The 21108-nt window shown below is 37.5% G+C and overlaps 1 protein-coding gene across 2 annotated transcripts in view; it reads right to left on the reverse strand.

Moving 5' to 3' along the window:
• Positions 1–3692: 3692 nt before the first annotated feature.
• Positions 3693–21108, reverse strand: part of trpc6b (transient receptor potential cation channel, subfamily C, member 6b) — a 40885-nt gene continuing 23469 nt past the window's right edge. For both annotated transcript variants that reach the window (XM_088639034.1, XM_088639032.1), the window contains exons 3-12: positions 20711–20896; positions 18166–18330; positions 17622–17832; positions 15644–15883; positions 14857–15121; positions 9919–10114; positions 7650–7853; positions 5695–5751; positions 5215–5290; positions 3693–5008 (exon numbers count right to left, since the gene is read on the reverse strand). In XM_088639034.1, coding sequence (XP_088495160.1) covers positions 4869–5008; positions 5215–5290; positions 5695–5751; positions 7650–7853; positions 9919–10114; positions 14857–15121; positions 15644–15883; positions 17622–17832; positions 18166–18330; positions 20711–20896 — 1740 coding nt within the window. In that variant the 3' untranslated portion in view covers positions 3693–4868. The remainder of the gene's footprint in view (positions 5009–5214; positions 5291–5694; positions 5752–7649; positions 7854–9918; positions 10115–14856; positions 15122–15643; positions 15884–17621; positions 17833–18165; positions 18331–20710; positions 20897–21108) is intronic.

Consider the following 21108-nt stretch of genomic DNA (forward strand, 5'->3'; position numbering starts at 1 on the left):
GGAGTCTTTTTACTGTCCAGATATACCCCCATCATTTTTACAGCATTTTTCAGCTGACACAATACTGAAGACGATCAACCTCCTATCTGCAAGTTTTATTTAGTCTTTTTGCTGCCTATGTTTTGTAATGCATCGTTACGTGATTGTATTCCAAAATTGAGTCAGATCAAACGTTGTAAGTAAACCTGTTCTCCTTCATAAACTCTCTTAATTTGGTCCTTTAATGTGCAACTAGATGTACTGTATTTATGCCATAGTAAGCCATTCTGTTCCTTGCTTCCATTCTTCTGCATCCCACCCCACCCAATCTCCACTTTTGCAGCTACTCCTTGGTTTAGATTACAAGAACCATAATTTGTTGACTTCATTTATACATCTAGTTGCACGTTAAAAGGCAAAATTAAGAGAGTTTACCTGGGAGAACAGGTTTTCTTACAACTTTTGATCTGACTCAATTTTAGGATAGAATTACTCAATTACTGGACACTGCCATACACAACATAGGCAGCAAAAAGTCTCCAAAAAAAGATACAGATAGGAGCAAATTATCACTCGTCCTAAAGTTCCCATGGGACACAAAATCCAGCGCTGAGGGTAAAAAATGTCTATGCAGTGTGGGAATCCTAACTCTAGCCCTAGCTGGGGCTTCAAAAGACCAATCATGCAATCTGTCTCTGAAGCCCTCCAGTCATCAGATTTCAAAATCTAAAACAATCAAAACTATTTAAAAAAAAAAGTTTTCAATTAGCTTAAAAATGCTGTAAAAAAATCCTGAAATTATGGGGTATTTCTTCCCTGTGTAGGGTTTGGGTTACAGAAAACATGGTTTACTCCTTTTATACAGTAGCTTTACAGGAAGTGATGGAATGGAGGATTACATTAGGGCAGTGATTCCCAGTCCTGCTGACCCACTTACTTGTTGAAACAAAATGCAAATATTCATTTGAAGCAACTTCTTAGCTCAAGTAAGGCTTCAGCTATCTAATGAAGGTGGGATGCAATAAAACCAGCAGGTATGTGTCACGCCCTCTACAGCTAGAGGGTGCTCCTACTCTGTCCTGTTACTAGTTTTCCTGTGCTTTGCTTGTCCTTCCGGTGTGTCTTCGTATAAGGCTATATAGTTCCGGGTCACCCTTTCCTCCTGGCTCAGCATTGAGGGATCGGATGTCTTGAGACACATCCGTGACAGACTGTAGGTCACCAGGACCAGGATAAGGAACCACATTAGAGGATTTTACAGAGGATAATAATTGGTCAAGGGGCCAACGCTTCACCATGTACAGTAGGATTCCAGTGGGGAAGAGAGGGAAGGAAGGAGGATTTCTCACCACTGCTGCCTGGGTTGTGACCGGGACGCACAAGGAAGCAGGGTCAGAGTGTGAGAAGTGGGGTTGGCAAGGGCTGTGGACAAAAAGTCAGGACCTGCCATGGACTGGTTGCTGGAAAGGCGGGCAAGTGTCCTCAGTCAGTCCGTCTCCTGTGGGACAGTGTGAAGAGGTGGGAGGGGGAATGGAAAGAGTTAAAACGCAGAAAGCATCGCCGAGGCCAAAGGTGACACCCAGCGACGAAAAAGAAGATGAAAAGAGAGGAAAGGAGGAGAGACACCCCAGGAGTCTAGTTGAGTTTTGTCAGAGCTCCACGGATGTACAGTATGATGTGATCAGGACAGGTTGGGGTAAAAGGAAGTGTTGCAATTTTGGTGAGTAGGTGGTTGTCCATGGCATATGGAAAGATCTGGATGACGGATTCGGGGATTGCAAGAGTGGACTGCTGTGGCTGGATGGTGACAGACCAGTGATAGACTGGGAGATTTGTGTGAAAGCTGGGAGGAGTGAGAAGTAAGGCAGGAGTGATGTCAGATCAGAGTTGCTCTTATGGAGATACCCAGAAGATATTCCGCCAAATTTTGTGGCTTGCTGAGTCGCTGTGAGTGCTGAGGTTTGGTTTTTGGTTCAGCAGATGGAGGAAGAGGTCTGTCGTTGCACTAGCAAGCAAATTAGAACTGTGATATTTTTATGTAGTATAAAGAAGCAGTTGAGATTAGGGTTTGACATTCTCCTGAATTTTCATTGAAAACATTATTAAAAACTGCATTAATATGTGTTGGCTTTTAATTATTCTTTAGACACTGAGGATATGAGCTACTGTATGTTTGTTTAGTAATATAATATTATGCATTCACATTTTTACTTTTTATATTTTATTTCTCATAAATATATTTGTTATTTCTAGGAATGTACTGTATTATAAGCTTTTGATTCATCCAGATACTTTATTAAGTAACTCAAATAATTATGTTAATAAAATAAATGGTTTGTACAGGTTGTACACAAATCCTCTCTTTGAATGCTTGGGAAAGTGCTCTATTTTCCTGAAACCTGAAAAAGAAATACTGAAAAAAGGCATAAGAAACAAAAGATACCTGGTCAGTGAAATGGAAATCTGAAAGCAAATATATTTTCATATGTATTTCCAGTATCTGTTATTTACTTTCCCTTGTAATATTTTGTACTAAAGACAGGGAAATACTTTTTATATATATGGATAAAGGATAATGGTGAGGAAACCTAGACAACAGTGTCCCCATGTGACTGGATCTCCTATTACACTTTTCCAGATATCTAAAACCAGAGCTCTTAGTTACTGCCTCAGACCATATGATTCATCTTTTAATGACATTTGTTTCAAACATACTGAAGCTTTTCCAGTCTTTATATATATATATTAAATGTAGGAATTAGGAGTGCTGAGGCACTTCTAATTTTTCATGAAATATCTGTAAATAAGCCAAGGTCTTACTTCACAACAATATAATAGTGTCTTTTTCAAAGGTATTTATGATAAAAATCCACTTTAATGTTGGCTCCTGCAATAGGATTTTCCTTCAAAGGTAGGCCAGCTGCACCTTGTTTCACTGAAAGAAACAGAGCTCTAAGTAAGAATAAGGGTGAGAATGTGGGTTTGTTCATTGGGATCATTAGCCATCAATCAACCCTAATTACACACATACTCTATAAATGGCAAAGTGGGGGCCTTAGTAAAATTTGCTTGACTATTTCTGTGATTAGACTGCTGTACTAGTTGTAGAAACCAGTCCAGTTTGTTGCCTCTTTCTTGTAAACAGGCATGCATATTTCTGTCTTGTATAAAGAAAACTGAAAAATAATAGGAGTATCACCATTCCCTAATGGATAGAAAAGACTTGTTTGCTCAGTGTTATCTCTTGGCTGCTTCTGCAGTTCTATTTAATGAAGTTCCAGTGTGCCGCCTTACTTCAGTGTTGCTATGGATTTCTGCTCCCATAACGAGCAATAGCAAGGCAAACATTCTAAATCTAAAAACTGCATGTGGTTTGTAATTTCTATTAATTTAATTAGCAAGAGAGGCATTGTTAGCATTGCTGCCTCAAAATGCTTGTGCCCAGGGTTCAATTCCAGACCTGGGGTGCAATCTGTGTGGAAGGTGTATGTTTCCACCAGGTGCTCTGGTTTTCTCCCACAGTCCAAAAACATAAGGGTAGGTTAACTGGCTTCTGGGAAAACTGGCCCTACAGTGTGTGTGTGTCTACGCTGCGATGGATTGGGGTCCCATCCGACCCTGAATTAAAAAGTGGTTAGAAGATGGGTAAAAAGCAGCAATGCTGCATTGAAAGAAATTAATATTTTTTTTATGATAGTGATTCACGGGTATAGTATATTTCAAAATAATAGCTTTATTAATAAAAACAATTGTGTTTACATAAACTTCATCCATTATAAACACAGCAGTGGTGATGTCTTTGTAGGGTAGAAGGGAGGGGAAAAAAGAGACAAAAATTATACATAAAATGATGTTTTGCATAACTGAAGTATAAAGCTGTACACCGTGACATGCCATCTGTATAACTCTAAACTATTAAAGGAGTGACAACCCTGTCAAAAATGCAGGACAGTTTTCTTTCATAGATAACTTGAAAGCCATTTTAAAATGGAAAAAAAAGCAATATTTGGTAGGCCTCCATGTGCTCTCTATACATATATTGTTTGCAAATACAGTATGCTTAATGCATGACCTGCAATTAGCTGTGAATCCAAAGAAGTGCTTCTCCAGATTGAAACCTTTCAGAACAAGGTTCTTGAAATACAGTACAGTGCTTGATTATCAATAATGCAACATGCAATGAAAAAAATGTGACACTGAATTGCTTGTAACAGTTCAGCACTGAATTTATACAAAAATCATCCTGAAAAACTTTGTGTGATAAGCTAATTCACTGAAGGTCTAGTGACTAACAAATTGTAATTATAACATACCTTCCCTAACCTCTCATATTCCTTGCCCGTTTATTTAAATATTTTATTTTATTTTTTATTGCAGATTTACATTAGAGAGATAAAAGAACCTGTTCAGTTAGGTAGGAGTGTTTCAGAGAAGTTTAGCATAATTATATGAAGGATATGGCTTCAGCAACATAAGTTAACAGACATACAAAATACAAAATATTTCACAGTGCCTTCACTATTTGCTTTTGCCCTGCTTTAAGAGGGCACCGACATCATTAAAACCTGATTATGCAGCCAGTCCACAAGACTGATTTTGTGGTTTAAGTTCAGCCATTTTGGCACTACCAAGTAAAACTACAAAAAGGCCAGCGAGAGAAATGGTGCCACTAACTTGGGGCATTTGGAAAAATCTGAGAACTTGAATGAAAAAATATAATTTGCCAGACTAAATATTTAAACATGAGAAACGTAAGATAAGTTTATTTTCTTCCATGTACCTCATCAGCCATAGAGTGTGATTTTAGTTCTTTGATATTTCAAGGCAACAGCAATAAAAGTGTGTTGGTTTGAAATTGCTCTGAAAATATATTAAATATATCCTCCTATTTACTGGTGTGTTGTCTCAATTGATAACTTCTCTCCGAGTTTTCTAATCAGCTCAGCCAGGTCCTCCGTGTTGTGGGATTTTTCTTCAAGTAGTTCATAACGCAAACTGGAAATGTCCTGCTTGATTTCTTTCAGCTCACCTAGAAAGTGCAGAAAGTGAAAGACATTGGTCATGTTCTTTTCCCGATTGAACACCGAAGTCGTAAGCAAATATGGAGAAGATTGACTTCAGCAGATCGACTTAAGCATAAGTCATAATCCTAACTGAAATACAATTTGCTACAGAGAAGACTATAGCAAGCTGCCTCTCTGAGTTGGAGCAAATAATCAAATAGCTCTACCTTACCTTCATTAACTTCATCGCTTTCTTTATCAATTTGTGCTTTGAACACATATCGCTTGATGAGACGTTTCATTATCTTCTGTAAAATGTAAAATATTGGCATTTATAAATGATCACACATATAAGCATCAGTAGTATATGAAATGGTCTAGAAGACTCGATTATTGGCCCGATTTGTTGATTAATTAATAATCTTATGCAAATCAAAGCCTAACATACAAAATGCTGTTGTTTTTCTTTACCCTTAATGGCAGGACTCACAGGAAGGTTACAGAGTGAATAGGTTATTTAATGGTCAAGAGAATTAGCAGGCCACTAATATTCATAACATTGCTTGCTTAATTTTGTACTGTACTGTGGTCTATGATGCATTTTATTCAATGATTTGTAAGTGGTTTAACCACCTAACCTTCTAAACAGTGCAAGAGATGATAAGCTTTTAATCATATGCTGTTGTTGATTGTTGCTGTTAGATAATATTACCTGGTACCGTGTTGGAGAGCTAGAACTTCTAACAGTTGAATGCATGTCTGAGCCCAGCTAGAAATTAAACGACAAGAAGATAAACTGTTAGTCTTCAAAAGATCTGACAGCTTTCTGTTTCTGTCAATAACGGATGTCTAATCAAAAAATCCTGTAATCTGTTCTGAAGAGGGTTAGGTATTCAAAGGAACTTTGGTCCAAGTGTTAAAAGTCTAACCTACGAAATGTGCCAAAGATGGAACTATAAAATTGCCATCCTATCTCTCTAACTCTAACACTTACTCTATCAAATGTCTTTGGTACTATAGTACCACCTAGAACAATGCAGACATTTTAATATATTCAATTTCTAAAGTAATTTTCCGATGTGCCCTTGAGCCGAAATGGTGTTAGTTTGTTTTGTAAGAGACTTGCTGCTTAGATGCCCTGATTGTCTAAATCAAAGATGGATAGGAAATAATTTGGGGAAACTTGGGAAAAGAAAACGGTTTTGAACTTAGAACACAAATCATACGTGGTACTGAAAAACACCCTCCTCCAATATACTTGAAAGTTAAGTACATTCTCTGTTTAGAAACCTGCTATATGTAAAGAGGTCAAAGGAAGCCTACTATGTACTCTATATTTTAATACAAACCACAGCGAGTACTGAAATACTGAGATGGTGAGGGAAATGTACTTGAAGCAGGACATATATTAATGCATTCCACCTTTTTTCTGTAGCCATTTGAATTGTACCCTGATTGTACGATTGTGATCTACCAGTATTATACTGTAAGCAAGGGCTATGGCAAGCTGAAGTCTATACTAGAAGCACAGGGCGGAAGGACCCTGCCCTTGAAGAGACGTCAGTTCGTTTCAGAGCAGAGACCCTGCTGAACCTTAAAGCCCACATTTAAATGTCCTGTCATTTCCCAAATCGCTGTATACCATACGGTGTCGCAGGATGCCGGAACCTACCCGGCAAGCAACGAGCGCAAGGCAGGGTACACCCTGGACTGGGAGCCAGTCCATCGCAGGGCCAGTGCAAGCCAACATGGGGACAAGTTGGAGGCTACAGTAAGGCCGAAGGGGGAAATTTGGCCTGGACACTGGGATAACTCCCTACTCTTATCGAGAAATGCCCAGGGATCTTTAATGATCACTGAGAGTAAGGACCACATTTAAATGGTTAAATATAAATGAAATATATTTTTATAAATGAAATAAAAAAAGGTTTGTTTTAGGTGGAAATCAAATAATATTAGGACTTGAGAGATGTGAACTTTGAAAACAATCTGATCATTTTTTTAAATCGATACTCCTATTTTTCCTCCCAGAAGGGTTTTTTCGTTTTTCTCATATGGCCACTTGGTGGCGCCTTTAACCACATCATATTGTCAGTCATACTAGCTAGGCCATACAGTTAAAATCACTTTTTTTTTTCATTGCAAATTAGCTAGTTGGGGGTTGTGGTAGGATTGTGAAAAGACAGCTTCCAAAGATTATCTTCATATGGGTTAGTCAGACCAAAAACATTAATAACTGCATTTAATTACTGCAAGTACGTTTTCCTGTTACCTTTTTGTTGTTTTGCACATTGCCTGTTGTCTCTGTCTTTCTTTTGCTACACAATTGTATTGTTGTTGTTGTTGTTGTTGTTGTTGTTTTTTTCTCTTTGTACTACTTATGTCCAAGAGCTAGCTAAATAGCATTTCATTATACCATATTCCATGTATATGAGTGTAATGACAATAAACTTGAACTTGAACTTAAAACTAGTCACATGGTCAGTATTTAGTTTGGCTCTCGGGTGAAATAACTCATCACAGTAATTGTCGGTAATTTGGGTATATTTCATATGAATAGTAATATCAATCTAAAACTGAAGTTGACATACAATCTAAGTTTGACAATGGGATTTAGAGTAAATCAGATCTATCAATTTAGTGGCAACTAATTAGAGGCAAACTCACCTCGTTCAACTCAGCATCTCCGTTTGCATCAGTTTTCTGAATGCGCAACAAAACCTTTAAGAATTGCTTTATCTTCAAAACAAGGCAGACCACGGACTTGGGGCTGGGAATCAGGTTAAAGGGCACAGGCAGAGTCCTCCCCTCCTCAAAATAGGAGAACCAAAGCTTAGCTCTGGCAAATTTCCACTCCACATCAGCATCATCCTGTATCAGCCACAAACAGGACAGGAAATAAATATGAATATAGACGATTTTAATTGTCGAAATTACATTCACATATATTCTATATTTTCAGCAATATTTTGGTTTTTGAGTATTTCTAAGAAAAACACTGATTCTGATATTCAGGGAAAACTGAATATTTTAGGTACCCTTCATATCCTGGCTGCAGTGAAATTTGGCAAAAGAATCATAAATGATCATAAATCTAATTTTATTTAGGATTTAAAAAAAAGTGTATTAAGAAGGACTGTAATGAAATATAGAGTGACATTCAGTACTGTGATATTATCTGGAATGGACTTCAATTGTTCAATTTATGCTTTCTGTCTTCAATACTTAAAACTTAAATACACTATAAAATGAGTAGTTTATTATACTTATAATTCAAGCACATCAAACTAAATAAGTGCTATGAGAAAGGGCATTGTATTGCAAAAAGAAATCAGACTTTTGCATTCAGACAGTATATTACTACCAAAACCGAGCTGCAAAAAGTATATTTCTCATTAACTCAGCTGTTGCACAGCTGAAAGCCTGGAATGGAATGTGAGGAGGAATACTGTACAAGGCCTGTACACAAAAGTTATCAATTTGCTGCCATTTTCATTTCATTTCAATTACATTCCAGAAGGGTTGTTGCTTGGGAGACATCTCTCTTAATGTCAATTACTTAAAGAGATAATATACAAATAATGATCTCCAAGAGCGACCTTGTATGTCACAGTTAAATGATACTGCTGATGATTGAATACCACAGCACCATTAAATAGTAAATGCATAATTGTTTAATTAAACGTCCATTGCACTATTGTCCTTAGGGCTCTTGTGTCTACAGATTAAAATCCTTTGTTTCTATTTTAATTTATTTTGAAGAGCATATAATCTTGCAGCAGTGAATAGAGAAAGAATAACAGCAGTTATTTCGATAACACTGCACAATAAAAAGGTGCTCTTTTGCAATAAAAAGAAGAAGCTGAACAGACATGATACCATAGTAAAACTGAATCAGTTAATGCATTAATTTAAAACTGCAAAACTTTAATTTAAGAACACAAAAGGGTTACAGATGAGAGGAGGCCACTGGGCTCATATAGCCCATTTGGTATAGTAGCTGGTAGCTACCTGATCCAAAGATCTCATCTGCTGTAGCTTTTCCTTGAAGGAAGCTAAGATATCAGCTTCAACAGTTCCACACTCTTACCACTTAATCTAATTTAACATTAAGTTGTGAACCATTCAGTGGTAAAATCACATTCTTACAAACCAGACATTGTTCCTCTTTCCTTAAAGAAAAATGGCATCACATAAAAAATAAAACAGTTCAATTAATAGAAACCTACTGCAAAATGAATTAGTAACAGATGTGACTGATGTGTAATAAGGTGCTCTACTCAGGCACGACACCAAAAAGGTCAATGCAGGACATCCGAGCATTCAACAATGAGGGAACAGACAGCAGGAATCATACAGCACATTGAGTGATTTTTACATTCATAAGAGAGAAAGCAAAGGCTGACAATGGTTGTCTTTTAATGTGATACGAAGAAAGATTCTGCTCAATGCCACACATATTGAATTGTATCCAATCAGCCACATTTACAGATAATAGCTATGTTAAACATTTTACTCTTTATAGACAATTCAGAAAATAATTTGGATTTTGCTTTCCTTAGATGTTTTGAGCTTCACTGTTTTTTGTCACAGTGAAGATCGCAAAATTCTTTGTGACAAGCCCAGTTTTGTTTTCCCAGCTGAATTAGTGATGGAATGAAAACTTCTGAACTCTCTTCTTCACCCCACACCACACCACTGGGAGAAGCTGGAGAAAACCCACAAAAACAAAACTGCACACAGAGGGCATCCTAGCCCAGAACTGAACTAAACACCCGAGTGCAGCGAAGCAACACTGCTCACTACCAAACCACTGAGCGACATTTGAAAACTTACCGAATTCTGAAAATTCTTTAATGATGAAACCATCCGAGCTTTTAAGATTGACCATCGTATATATACTTTATAAGACAGATAGAATAAGTTGTGCTTTTACCTCAATTTCCTGAAAGGAGTTGTTGATCATGGCTATCAGCATGTTCAGCAGCACAATGACCATGGTCACATTGTACACTCCATACAGGACATAGCCAATGTTTTCTATGAACTTGTGATCATTACCAATAACAACCGTTTTCACTTCAGATAGTCCAAATATGGCCCAAAATAATGTTTTAAAGCTTTCTTCAATTCTGCAACAGAAAGACAAAAAGAAAACAGAATCTAATCATTTTAAAGACCCTTAAAAAAGCAACAAACAAATCATTGCTAAATACAGATATTATTCATAGTTGACATATTAATGACTTTGATATATGTGCACTCTGGATGTGGTTATTTCAGTTAATATAAATTAGTATAAATAGTTTGAATCATAAGTTATGTTAAATATTTTGTATCATAACTTTGTATAAAAAATGTAGCCACTACAAAAACATAAATCCATTTAAAGTGATTCAGTGCCAGAAGCTGTCCTCTGTTTATTTTTCTATTTTCTGGTTATTTTTTCAACTGAATTGATATTTTAAAGCGACAGAAAAAATAAATATCACAAATGGTGCATTTGTGGCCAGAATATCAACATCATAATTTCCCTTCTTTCTATGAGCCACTCAAAGAGGTTTTGTAGATTGAGTTAAACACCTCAGTTAACTCAGATGTTGTGAACTGAAGTATAACCTATACAGTACTACGAAATAACAACCATCGGTGTGGTGGCTCTGTAGCTTCCGCCTGTGGCTGGAAGGTTGCTGGTTTGTATCCTGCGGCGAGCAGAGGAATCCTACTCTGTTGGGCCCCTGAGCAAGGCCCTTAACCCCCAACTGCTCCAGGGGCGCCGTATAAATGACAGTCCCTGCGCACTGACCCCAAGCTTCTGTATATGGCCAATAAAGTGATCTTATCTTATCTTGGATTTCACACAGAAGAGTAGTGACAAAGTGTGTTGGTGTCTATTTTCAACGACAGATACATGTCAGACAGATACAGTACAATGACAGATTCAAGTAGGGACTGCTTAGAATATCCAAATTCACATATAACCAAGTTATATAAGTTATATATAAAGTTATTATATAACTAAATTGCATAATGTACTATAGTATATAGCATGTATGGTTAAAAGACATACAGTAAGTAACCCTCCCTCATATGATCATTAAAGTACTAATGCATTGTCTTTAAGTTAATTTAATATAACATTTATCAACTATAGCCAGCAGCCATATCACCCTGCAACTCACAACTGGCAACCCACTGAAGCTAAGCAGGTGTGAGCCTGGTCAGTACCTGGATGGGAGACCTTGGAAAAACTAAGGTTGCTGCTGGAAGAGGTGTTAGTGGGTGCACTATACCACTGTGGTGGTGGTAGAGGGGAGTCCCCATTACCTGTAAAGCGCTTTGAGTGGAGTGTCCAGAAAATTGCTATATAATTATTATTATTATTATTATTAACTAAAAGAAACAACAGTAATCACAAACCTACAGCAACCAGAAGAAGCCTGCACTTGCTCTCTCTGCCTCTGTGATTAGCATACACTACTAAATAATGAAACAGGCAATAAAACTGTCGGTGATTCTGTACGGTCCTCTCCAGCCAGTCATTCCCCACGCTGCCGACAAAGAAACTGGAGTATCAATAACACTGTTCTATCGCCCTTTTTCCCACTAGTCATGGAGCAGGTAAAGCTAGGAAAGCAGACAGAAAGCACACATCCCCCGTACGCAGAAGTGGGAAAAGCTAAAAAGTGGGGATAGAGGGGAAAAAAGGGGTGAACCTGGGGTATAAGGGCAGAGATCGTGGGGACAGCCCAACAGTGGGGGGGATTGGATCACTTCACTCCCCCCCCACCATGTTCCTCATCCCTGAGAGAGACTTTGAAGTCCTGGAGTTGGACTGACTGTCTTCTGAGGACTTGGGAGCAGAAGGGATCTGGGAAGGACCAAAGTACGCAGTGAGTAGCTGGCGTAAGTCGACAATGAAGGCCTGGTCTTCATCAGCTGGAGCTGGGACTATCGAGCTCTGGGGGTCCTCTTCCTTAGAGGGGACCGTCCATCAAAGTGCGCTTGGACAATGGGAATTTTTCTCTCCTGGTCTCCTTTCCCACCTCAACGCCCTTGCACGGACCCACCCACTTGTTGTTCAGCCAAGCCATCCTCAGATCTGCTTTTTCAGCCCCCACCTTCCCAGTGGAGGAATCACGGACTGTCTCACCACGGGAAGGGAAATAAAATCCAGCCATCTTGTCCACACAGGACACTGGGTAGGCCTCTGCTACTCTTGGTCTGTTTGAAGCCCTGCTAAAATTCAACGCTATCAGTTGAAGAGTCCTTTAAAACTATTTTAAGATAAAGATGCTGAATTCCCATGATGTCTATTGTAAGTATCTAAAAGCAGTCGGTCATACCTCAAACACAAGCAAGAATTGAATGCATACAGAAACTTGTAAAAGTGAAAGGTGAAGTTAATGGCACAACTCAAACTGAACTGAATCTGAACATGTAAATGATACTTTAATTGCGTATTATACAAGAGGCTCACAGAAATAATTCAGCACTCTGTACAAATGTCACAACACCTCTAGTTCTTATGTTCAGAATCCTCAGAACTAGTTACACAAGTCTTGGGAACATAAGCAGGGAGTCAACACTGAACAGTATTTTTTGCTGGTAGAGTATTTACAGTAATGTGAGTAATGCATTTAACATCAAAATAATCCAAAATAGACAAAACTCCATAGCAATAAGGAGAGGAGAACATTCTGCATATGTGTCACAGCTTCCCCATGAAGCAACAAAATAAAACAGCATTGCAATCATCTAATCTTAAGAATGGCTATTTTGTAGCATCATTTTGAAGATATTGCAAACAGTTTTGAAGTAATACACAGTTTACAGGTAAACCATCTCAATGGTGATTCCTTTCATTTCCAAGCTCAGCAAAAATACATTCTATTATTGATCCAGAGTGCAAAACAAATTATGTAGTAACCCATTATCACCAGACCAAACTACTAGAGGGGACTTTTTTCACAGACAGGTAATCTTTTATAACACTGGGTGCCTATTAGCAAGCTGAACAATTTGCTATTAAAACATAATGCACACCTGATGAAATCTCTGATATATGACCACCTCTGACATTCAGTGGAGAAGAACTACACAGTGCAACACAGTATCAATTTCATTCATTCCCTGATGTTTCTTTTTTACTGTTGCACTGTAACTTTGATATAAAGTATCAATACTGTAATTACACTCAGAATACTCAAAAGAAAAATACCCACATAATTTAGTAAAATACTGTATAGTTTCCTACATTCCTACCACATCATATATCAGAATCCAAATAAGTTGAAAGATTAGGGTGACAGCTGACCTAAGATTAATTTCATAGTCATACATATTTTAGATTCAGGTGAAATAATTACTCATTTGTAAATATATTCAAAACCTCAAACATTTTACAAATTACTCTTAATATTTGACCATTAAAGATTGCCTTTATTTTCTACTTAAAAGCATTCCAAAACTTGTTTTGACTAAACACAGTCCAGTAAAGACCATGTTAAGGTCTGGCTGTTCTGTTGATATTATAAAACTAGATTTCACTGATCGCAGAATATAACATATTGTTTTATACACACTAACATAATGCAAAACTCCTATATATTGTATAATGTATTTTTCTATCCTATCAGGGAAATTAAAAAAGTTTCAAACTAATAACCAATTAGTTATTCATAATGCATTTCTAGGAAGGAATCTATGATAATTGAAAATAAATTACATATGTTTTATCATGCATTGGACCAATGAAATTATACAGAAGACACCATTGTTGTCATTCGAATTAAATGTCTTGTTCCTTATCTCCAAGTGTGCACAAAGGTTTGTGATCACTGTGATCTATATGCAAATTGACATGATGAACTTTTAACCTGGATAAGCACACTAATGTCTGACCCAACAGTTTCACTCACATTTAATTGATTTCCTATATTTAAAGAATGCGTTTGCATGTACAGTATAAGTTCATTCACTCTTGAATTCAGCAGATTTATATTTGGTGGAAGAAAAGTTTTTTTTTTAATTTATGGATTTGTAATTCCAGCGTCACTGCCAGAGATAACTGCATCATTTATATTTGCTCTTAATTGAAATTCAACAGCTAAAATTCACAAACGAGATAGTCCTGCACCTTTTTGATTTAGCCCATGATGGTGCACAAAAAAAATGTAACGCTCAGGTCAAAATGGATTTGATCACATAATTTAAATATATAAAACAAAATCACAACGTGGCCAAAACACAGAACAAAGAATCCTAATATGTTTTTGGCACAAACTGTGACATACTGTATTGTAAAAGTTTTTAAAAACTACAAAGTTTAATATCAGGTGTAAACTTCCTGAGCCTCTCGATATACTTGCATATATATATTCTTGGGTCTAGCATATTAAATTAATTATTCCATTGTCCATGAATTGGAAAGTTTTTATCTAAATACTTGAATATGCTGCAAAAGGCAACATAAATAGATTAGATGCCTCTGTGTCTAAGTAAAAGGCTGTGCAGTTTACTTGTTAATTCTATTTTTTAAGAAACTTGTTTAAATGTATCTGTTACTCTGTCATGGACATTAGCATCTATTGAGAAGCCACCGAAATGACAGCTTAATCATTGGATAGGAACAAAATCAACTGTGGAAAAATGTACATTTTTAATAGAGATGTTTTTTTATATGATTGATAAAAATTACTCTTATTAAAAATAATAAAATAAATTGCATTATCAGTTAAATTATTTTCAGTAATGTTGAACTGTACATTCCCCACTTGATGTCATTACTGTATATGTTACAGAATATCTCGGTTGGTACTCTATTTTTTTCTTATCCATACAATCATATGTGTTTTGGATTATGTATACTTACGTGGTAAAGGCTTTATTCTGTTTTTCTGTAAAGTAGTGTGAGTAGAGATTAAACATTCCAATCATGAAGGCCAAAAAAACCAGGATAAAAATCACCATGAATTTAAAGATATCTTTCACCGTCCTTCCCAGAGAGATCTGTAAGGGGCCGAAACTCTCATTGGCAGGCAGGATATATGCAATTCTGGAGAAGCTTAAGACCACTGCAATGGCATAGAGGCCTTCAGAAATGAGCTGTGGGTCAGAGGGAAGCCAATATTTACGATCTGAAATACAAAAAAAAGAAAATAATATCTGTTTAATTAAAATGAGTCATTTTTTAGTAATTAATTTAGTCACACAAGACATAAAAATTAAGTAACTGCAAAACAAGTGTCCATTAACTGAAGTAAAGTCACCATTAATAAATGCAAGTATAAAAGACCTAAGACAAATTAAGCTCTGTTACATCACTGACCCAGGATATCAAATTCATTCCCTATAGTGGTGGGACAAGAAAACTAAACATATTGTAAATTATTGGAATATGAGAGACTACCATTTTTTGTAGCATTTTGGGTTTTTAGTATTTAACCACTAGTATTTAATCTAATTTTAAGTCTATCTAAAATATGCCCTTTGTCTTCTGTTTTCATTTTTAATGTAAAAAAATGGTCAAAAGGTTTACTAAAGGTTCCTTTTTGGGGTGTCACTAAGTTTTTGCTTTCCAGGGATGTGAGACTGTATTCTTATTGAATTAATTCATCTGGAGTTTGAGGATGGTTGAATGCAGTATTGTTCATACTTACAAAATGTGTAGTATTTTATCTCATAGGGCAGAGATTTGTCAGATTCATTTGTCAGATTCTCGACATTGTTCATGTTGATATAACACTGCGCCCTATATGCATGCCAATAGGCCATGAACCTTGCGATGAATGATGCCACAAAGATGGCCAGCATTCCAAAGTCCAGTAAGTTCCAGGGCTCTAGCAGGTATTCACGTGGGCCCTGTGACCAGATCTCCTTGCATTCTGCCCATATCATCCCTGCAAGAAAAACAGAACAGCGCCACTGTGTTATTTATAGTAAAGTGTTATGACAGGACTATTACAGGAAATAAAGGCTTATGACTTAAAGACTTCCGCCCCCACTGTGAACTCGCATTCTTCACACTTCCAGTTCTGAAAACAGAACCTTGAACGAAGAAGCACTCCTTTTAAAGGAGATTATGCAGTAACTCGAAAAAAAAAGTTTAACTTTTTCTTTATCTTGCTTTAAAAAGTAAATGTGCATCGTGCATGAGACCTTTGCACAAAACAGCTGACTTTCTGTCAGCCAAGTGTATTCGTCAAGGATAACTGAACACCTTTTTTTCATGTTATCAGCTTGCAGTTCAACTGTAAATTTGTTGCTCATATTTTGTTGTCTAAGTACAGCAAGAGAACAATTGTTGCAAATGAAATGTAAAGATTCAAACATTCCACAGTATCAGGTGTTAAAAAAGGGTAGAAACACAGCATGATAAAATTTAACACAATTTCACATCAGCACCCTTCAATTGATTACTGTTCAATGGGCCATTCAAGATATTAATAAAAGTACAGTTTTACAGACCTGAGAGACCTGACACCTGAGACCTCAGATCACAGATGAAATTGTAGAAAATGGCTATTTTTTTAGAAAATGTTGCATTTAAGAAATTTTTATTTGTTCTCTGTTGCTCAAATTATACAGTAAATGTTTAAAGCAGAGATTTTGTTGGCATGAAGAAGAAATAAATTGCACTTTTTAAAATCAGTGTGAATACTTCAAATTAATATAAAACCTATTTCAATCTATATCAGTCTTGCCAGTTTCTGTTTAGATAACTGAATAAGTGATTTCTCAAAGCACTTAAGAACCAAACCACTAAAAGATGCCCTGTCAAAGATGGTGGATAGGAATGCAAACTGTACAGACTAAAACAAGCATGTCCTTGACCTTTGAGAAGGTTATCTAAATACTGCTGTGTGGGAACTTCATTTTAATGATGAAGGAAAAAAATCAGAATAAAAAGATGTTTTCTTATATAATTAACTCAGGGTAAATAAATCCAGTAGTGAACCAGTACAAAATATGTGTCTTGGGATTTTAATGCTTTTTGTTCATCCCCATAAGTATGTCCAAAAAACAATAAACCTAATATATCACTGAGCTCAATGACTTCAAAACAAAAACTATTACAACCTTCCATGTAAGCTGCTTGTGCATCAAACACATTAAAGTCTGTTTAAAATTTTCCAAATTCAATTCTGTACTTATACCTCCAAACTCTCAATAACACACACCTTTGATTTTTTATGTGGTTACATTTCAGATGCTCTCTTGCAATATTATTGATCTTCCCCATGTAAATAAACAGCCTGTCAATTCTTGAAGACTCTAGAAGGCTTATTGCAAACTACATTAAACCTGATCGTTTTTTAAGTTAAAGATCAAAGTGCTAGAGAAGTAATAAATGTTTAATGTTAGCATTTTCACGTTCCGAACATGACTTTACATGCTCCCTTAAAATTCAAGTTTTCTCCACATAACTTTTCATTTCTTCTCTAAGACATGCAGGTAGAGGTTAATTGGCTACTCTTACTTCTTTGTCAGTAGTGACAGTAGGTTTGCTACCATCCAAAAAAGCTGGGACAACAGTTTCCCCTGCAGCACTCCCTGCAGAATGGGTGACGCCTAGGTTTAAGTAAAGCCGGCAGTGTGAAATGCTGTAACAATTGTTGACCAAGGTCATTTGCTCACCGATGACCCAGGAAATGATGAGCATCTCCATCCAGGTGAAAATGGTTGTTTGCATTCTGTAGAGCTGATTGTCAGTATTGCTCTTGTTTGATGGTGGTGCAGCCCCCTCAAACCGGTCTGAAGCATTCAGGACAAGAAGGCCAAGGAAAATGGTAAAAGAAGCAGCATGTGCCACAAATTTCATAAAGGGACCACGCATGATTTTCCCCAGCTGCAAAAAATAAATGTGAAGCAATAAACCACCTGATATTGGCCTTTATAATAATAAGCATCAGTCCTCAGCACTTCTCACATGGCATGTAAGTCCATCATTAATAAAAATATTTTTTTGATCACTGATGGGTGTGAGCATCCATGATGACAGTAAAAGGTTCAGATAAGGAACTTGATCTTTCTATTATTATAACAATTGAATGGTTACCAGAGAAGACATTAAGAAAAACAAAGTGAAACTGTTTAAACAAATGCTGATCCTGTATTGATGTGCTGTGTGTATGGGGAGACAGTGAGTGCACTAAATCAGTTTGTGTGGGAGCAAGCTGACCTTGCTACAGGGGCTTATCCAGTAAATCATAGCCAGGAAAGGCAGCCCAATGGCCACACCGAGAACCACGAGGAATTTCACAGCCGTCTTCTGCTGACGCAGCCCTGAGAGGTTCTCATACCAGATGGAGAGGAGCTGCTGCTGACAGTTGGGATGGGCGACAAACTACACAGAAAGAACATGGGTGAAAACAGACATGTTATTGACATTGTATGAACCCACTGCAGCACCTGTGGCTAACGATGATGACTCTACATTAAAAGCAGAATCTGGAGAAATCTTCTTTCGTACCAGAAAACGCTTTGAATACAATTCAGTTTCTTTGAGCTTATTGTAGTTGTTTTAATGTTATTTCTGAAACTGTGAAATCCTTGACTTTGTAGTCGCCATTTGTACATTTGTACAGCAAGGTGGTTTTCTTTTTGGAAGTGACGACACCTGGTCTGGTGACATAACCAAACAGAGGAAATTAAAACCAAAATTACAAAATGTGCTGTCTACCCCATCACAATATGTTCATACCATGCTGAAACATTGAAAATAAACATTCATTCATTCAAGAAATGAAGGATGAGATCTTTGGATCTTTGGAATTAGCTACTAACTTCAAATCCTAGATGGCATCCATTTCATTTGAAACCTTTATTATGTTTGTATGCTGTGGACACTACATAAAAGCAAGACTAGTATTGATATTTTTGAGGCTACCTTCCTAAACCATAATTTTCACTTAAAAATCCAGTATTGTCAAAAATTCAGTATTTCTGCCTTAATCTAAAATTAATTGCTCTCCTAAACTGAGAAAGATTTGGATTTATTCCAAGCAACAGTAAACATCACTCCTTTGGGTTTCAAGATGTTAGCTAAGAGGTTAATCCTAATTATGACAACCTGAAGGAGCAAAGCATGGCAATGTGCCTTTTTAGAAGATAGAAAAGAGATTGATTTAGTGCCAGTCAGATTGCCATTATACCAGCATAGTGGAAGGTTTTACCCTTTGACTGAAGTATTGTATGAAGAACTTTTTTAATTCAAACAGATGACAATTAATCATCCATTTTCTAACAGCATCATCCTATTAAGGGTTGCAGGGAAGCCAGAGCTGTCACACCCTCTACATCTAGAGGGCGCTCCTTCTCTGTCCTGTTCCTAGTTTCCCTGTGCTTTTCTTTTCCTTCCAACGTGTCTTTGTGTGGGCCTATCTATTTCCGGGTCTCCCTTTACTCCTGGCTCAGCATTGAGGGTCCGGATGTCTTGAGACCCGCCTAGCACCAGGTCGTCTCTTCCGCTGCCTGAGGGCATAGGTTTCTATCTGACATCGTCTGACCCCGTGAGCCTGGGCTAACCTCCGTGTTGCTGCTACGCAAAGGGTCTCTACTGGTCTCCTGGTCATTCCAGGCATGCCCTTCCAACATCCGTGACAGAATGCTGAGCCATTTTTTGACCATGGGAGCGGCATTTTTTCTATTTTTGTTTTCCCGCATCGCTATGTGCTTTTTTCAGTTCTCCTATTCTAGTCAAAGGATGCCACTCCCAACTTCCGTGCCTGTGAGCAGGTCATTCAGTGGCATGCCTTCCTGACATCCTCGTACAAATACCTGGCTTTCCACGGGAAGTTACTCCCGGCATCCATGACAGAATGTTGAGTTTATTTTTGCCCCAGCGAGCGGTGTTTTTCTATTTTTTGTTCCCGGGTTTTTTGTTGTTACTTTTTCTTTTACTCCTGGTGTTTGGTTTCCTTACTTCCAGGTTTCTGTGTTCCCGTCTCCCTGATCCCTGTTTCCCTGGACTCTTGGTTCATATCTGTTGTGAGTCTTTTTTACGTGTGTTTTTTTTTGCCCTGGTCTCCCAGGTTTATTTTTTGTTGTGGGTGCTTTTTTACGTGTTTTGTCTGTTTTTTTGTCACGCTCCCCCAGAACCCCGCCCGGCCCCCCCCTTCCTCTACACAATAAAGGTTTTTACCCTGGAGGAAGGGGTAGCTCTCAGCCATGGACTCCCAGAGGTTTCCTTTCAGTTAAATGAGGTTTTTCCTCCCCCCAGTGCTGTGCAGCTCATTTATTTTTTGGGCGTCAGGAGCCGCCTTTGAAGGGGGGGGTACTGTCACGCCCTCCACATCTAGGGGACACTCCTGCTCTGTCCTGTTCCTAGTTTCCCTGTGCTTTTCTTGTCCTACCGGTGTGTCTTTGTGTGGGGCAAGGTGGGGTATGCCCTGGATGGGATGTCAAACACAAGTGTGCTCACACCAGAGTAAATCTTTTTTTTATCTTTATTCACAGAAATCAGTTAGCCTACCACTATCTTTTTAGATCGTAGGAGGAACACCCAAAACAGGATATAGAAACTCCATACAGACAACATCCCAGGTCCAGAATTGAAACCAGGGCCCCAGTACTGCACTACAGCAAAACTAAGCACTACAACATCACGCCGCCCAAAAGTGAATTATATCAATAATTCTATCTGGTGTTATTGCATATGCTTTTACTTTAACTTTAAACTATCTTATGTAGTTGCTGTGTCGGTGCTCCTTAACCTATGTACTCACCTTTTTAAGCTCATATTTAATGGCAAGTTTTAGCCGTATGAGGTTGGGGCGGCCATGTTGCTCACTGGATGGGTTCAAGTCAACATCCCCGTTCAAAATGGCTTCAACCTCCTCTGTATTTCGACATAGGTCCAGAAGTCCCACCACATAATCTTTGCATTGCATAGATAATTTTTTATAATCATTCTTGGAGAAAAACAGATTATTTTACAATTAGAATTCACTTACTGCTCTCCTAAAATGAACAGAAAAAGGTTTCACATGTTTTCATAGGCTGAGAATGCTTGTAACAATTAAAGAAAAGCTACACTTTAAAGCAAACTAAAAAAATGCATGAAGATTATAATACATTTAATGTACCCTATTAAAAACAGTTTTCATTTAACCTTAGAACATTA

Source organism: Lepisosteus platostomus, chromosome 7, assembly GCF_059453375.1.
Source record: "Lepisosteus platostomus isolate fLepPlt1 chromosome 7, fLepPlt1.hap1, whole genome shotgun sequence".
In the NCBI taxonomy this organism is placed as follows: domain Eukaryota; kingdom Metazoa; phylum Chordata; class Actinopteri; order Semionotiformes; family Lepisosteidae; genus Lepisosteus; species Lepisosteus platostomus.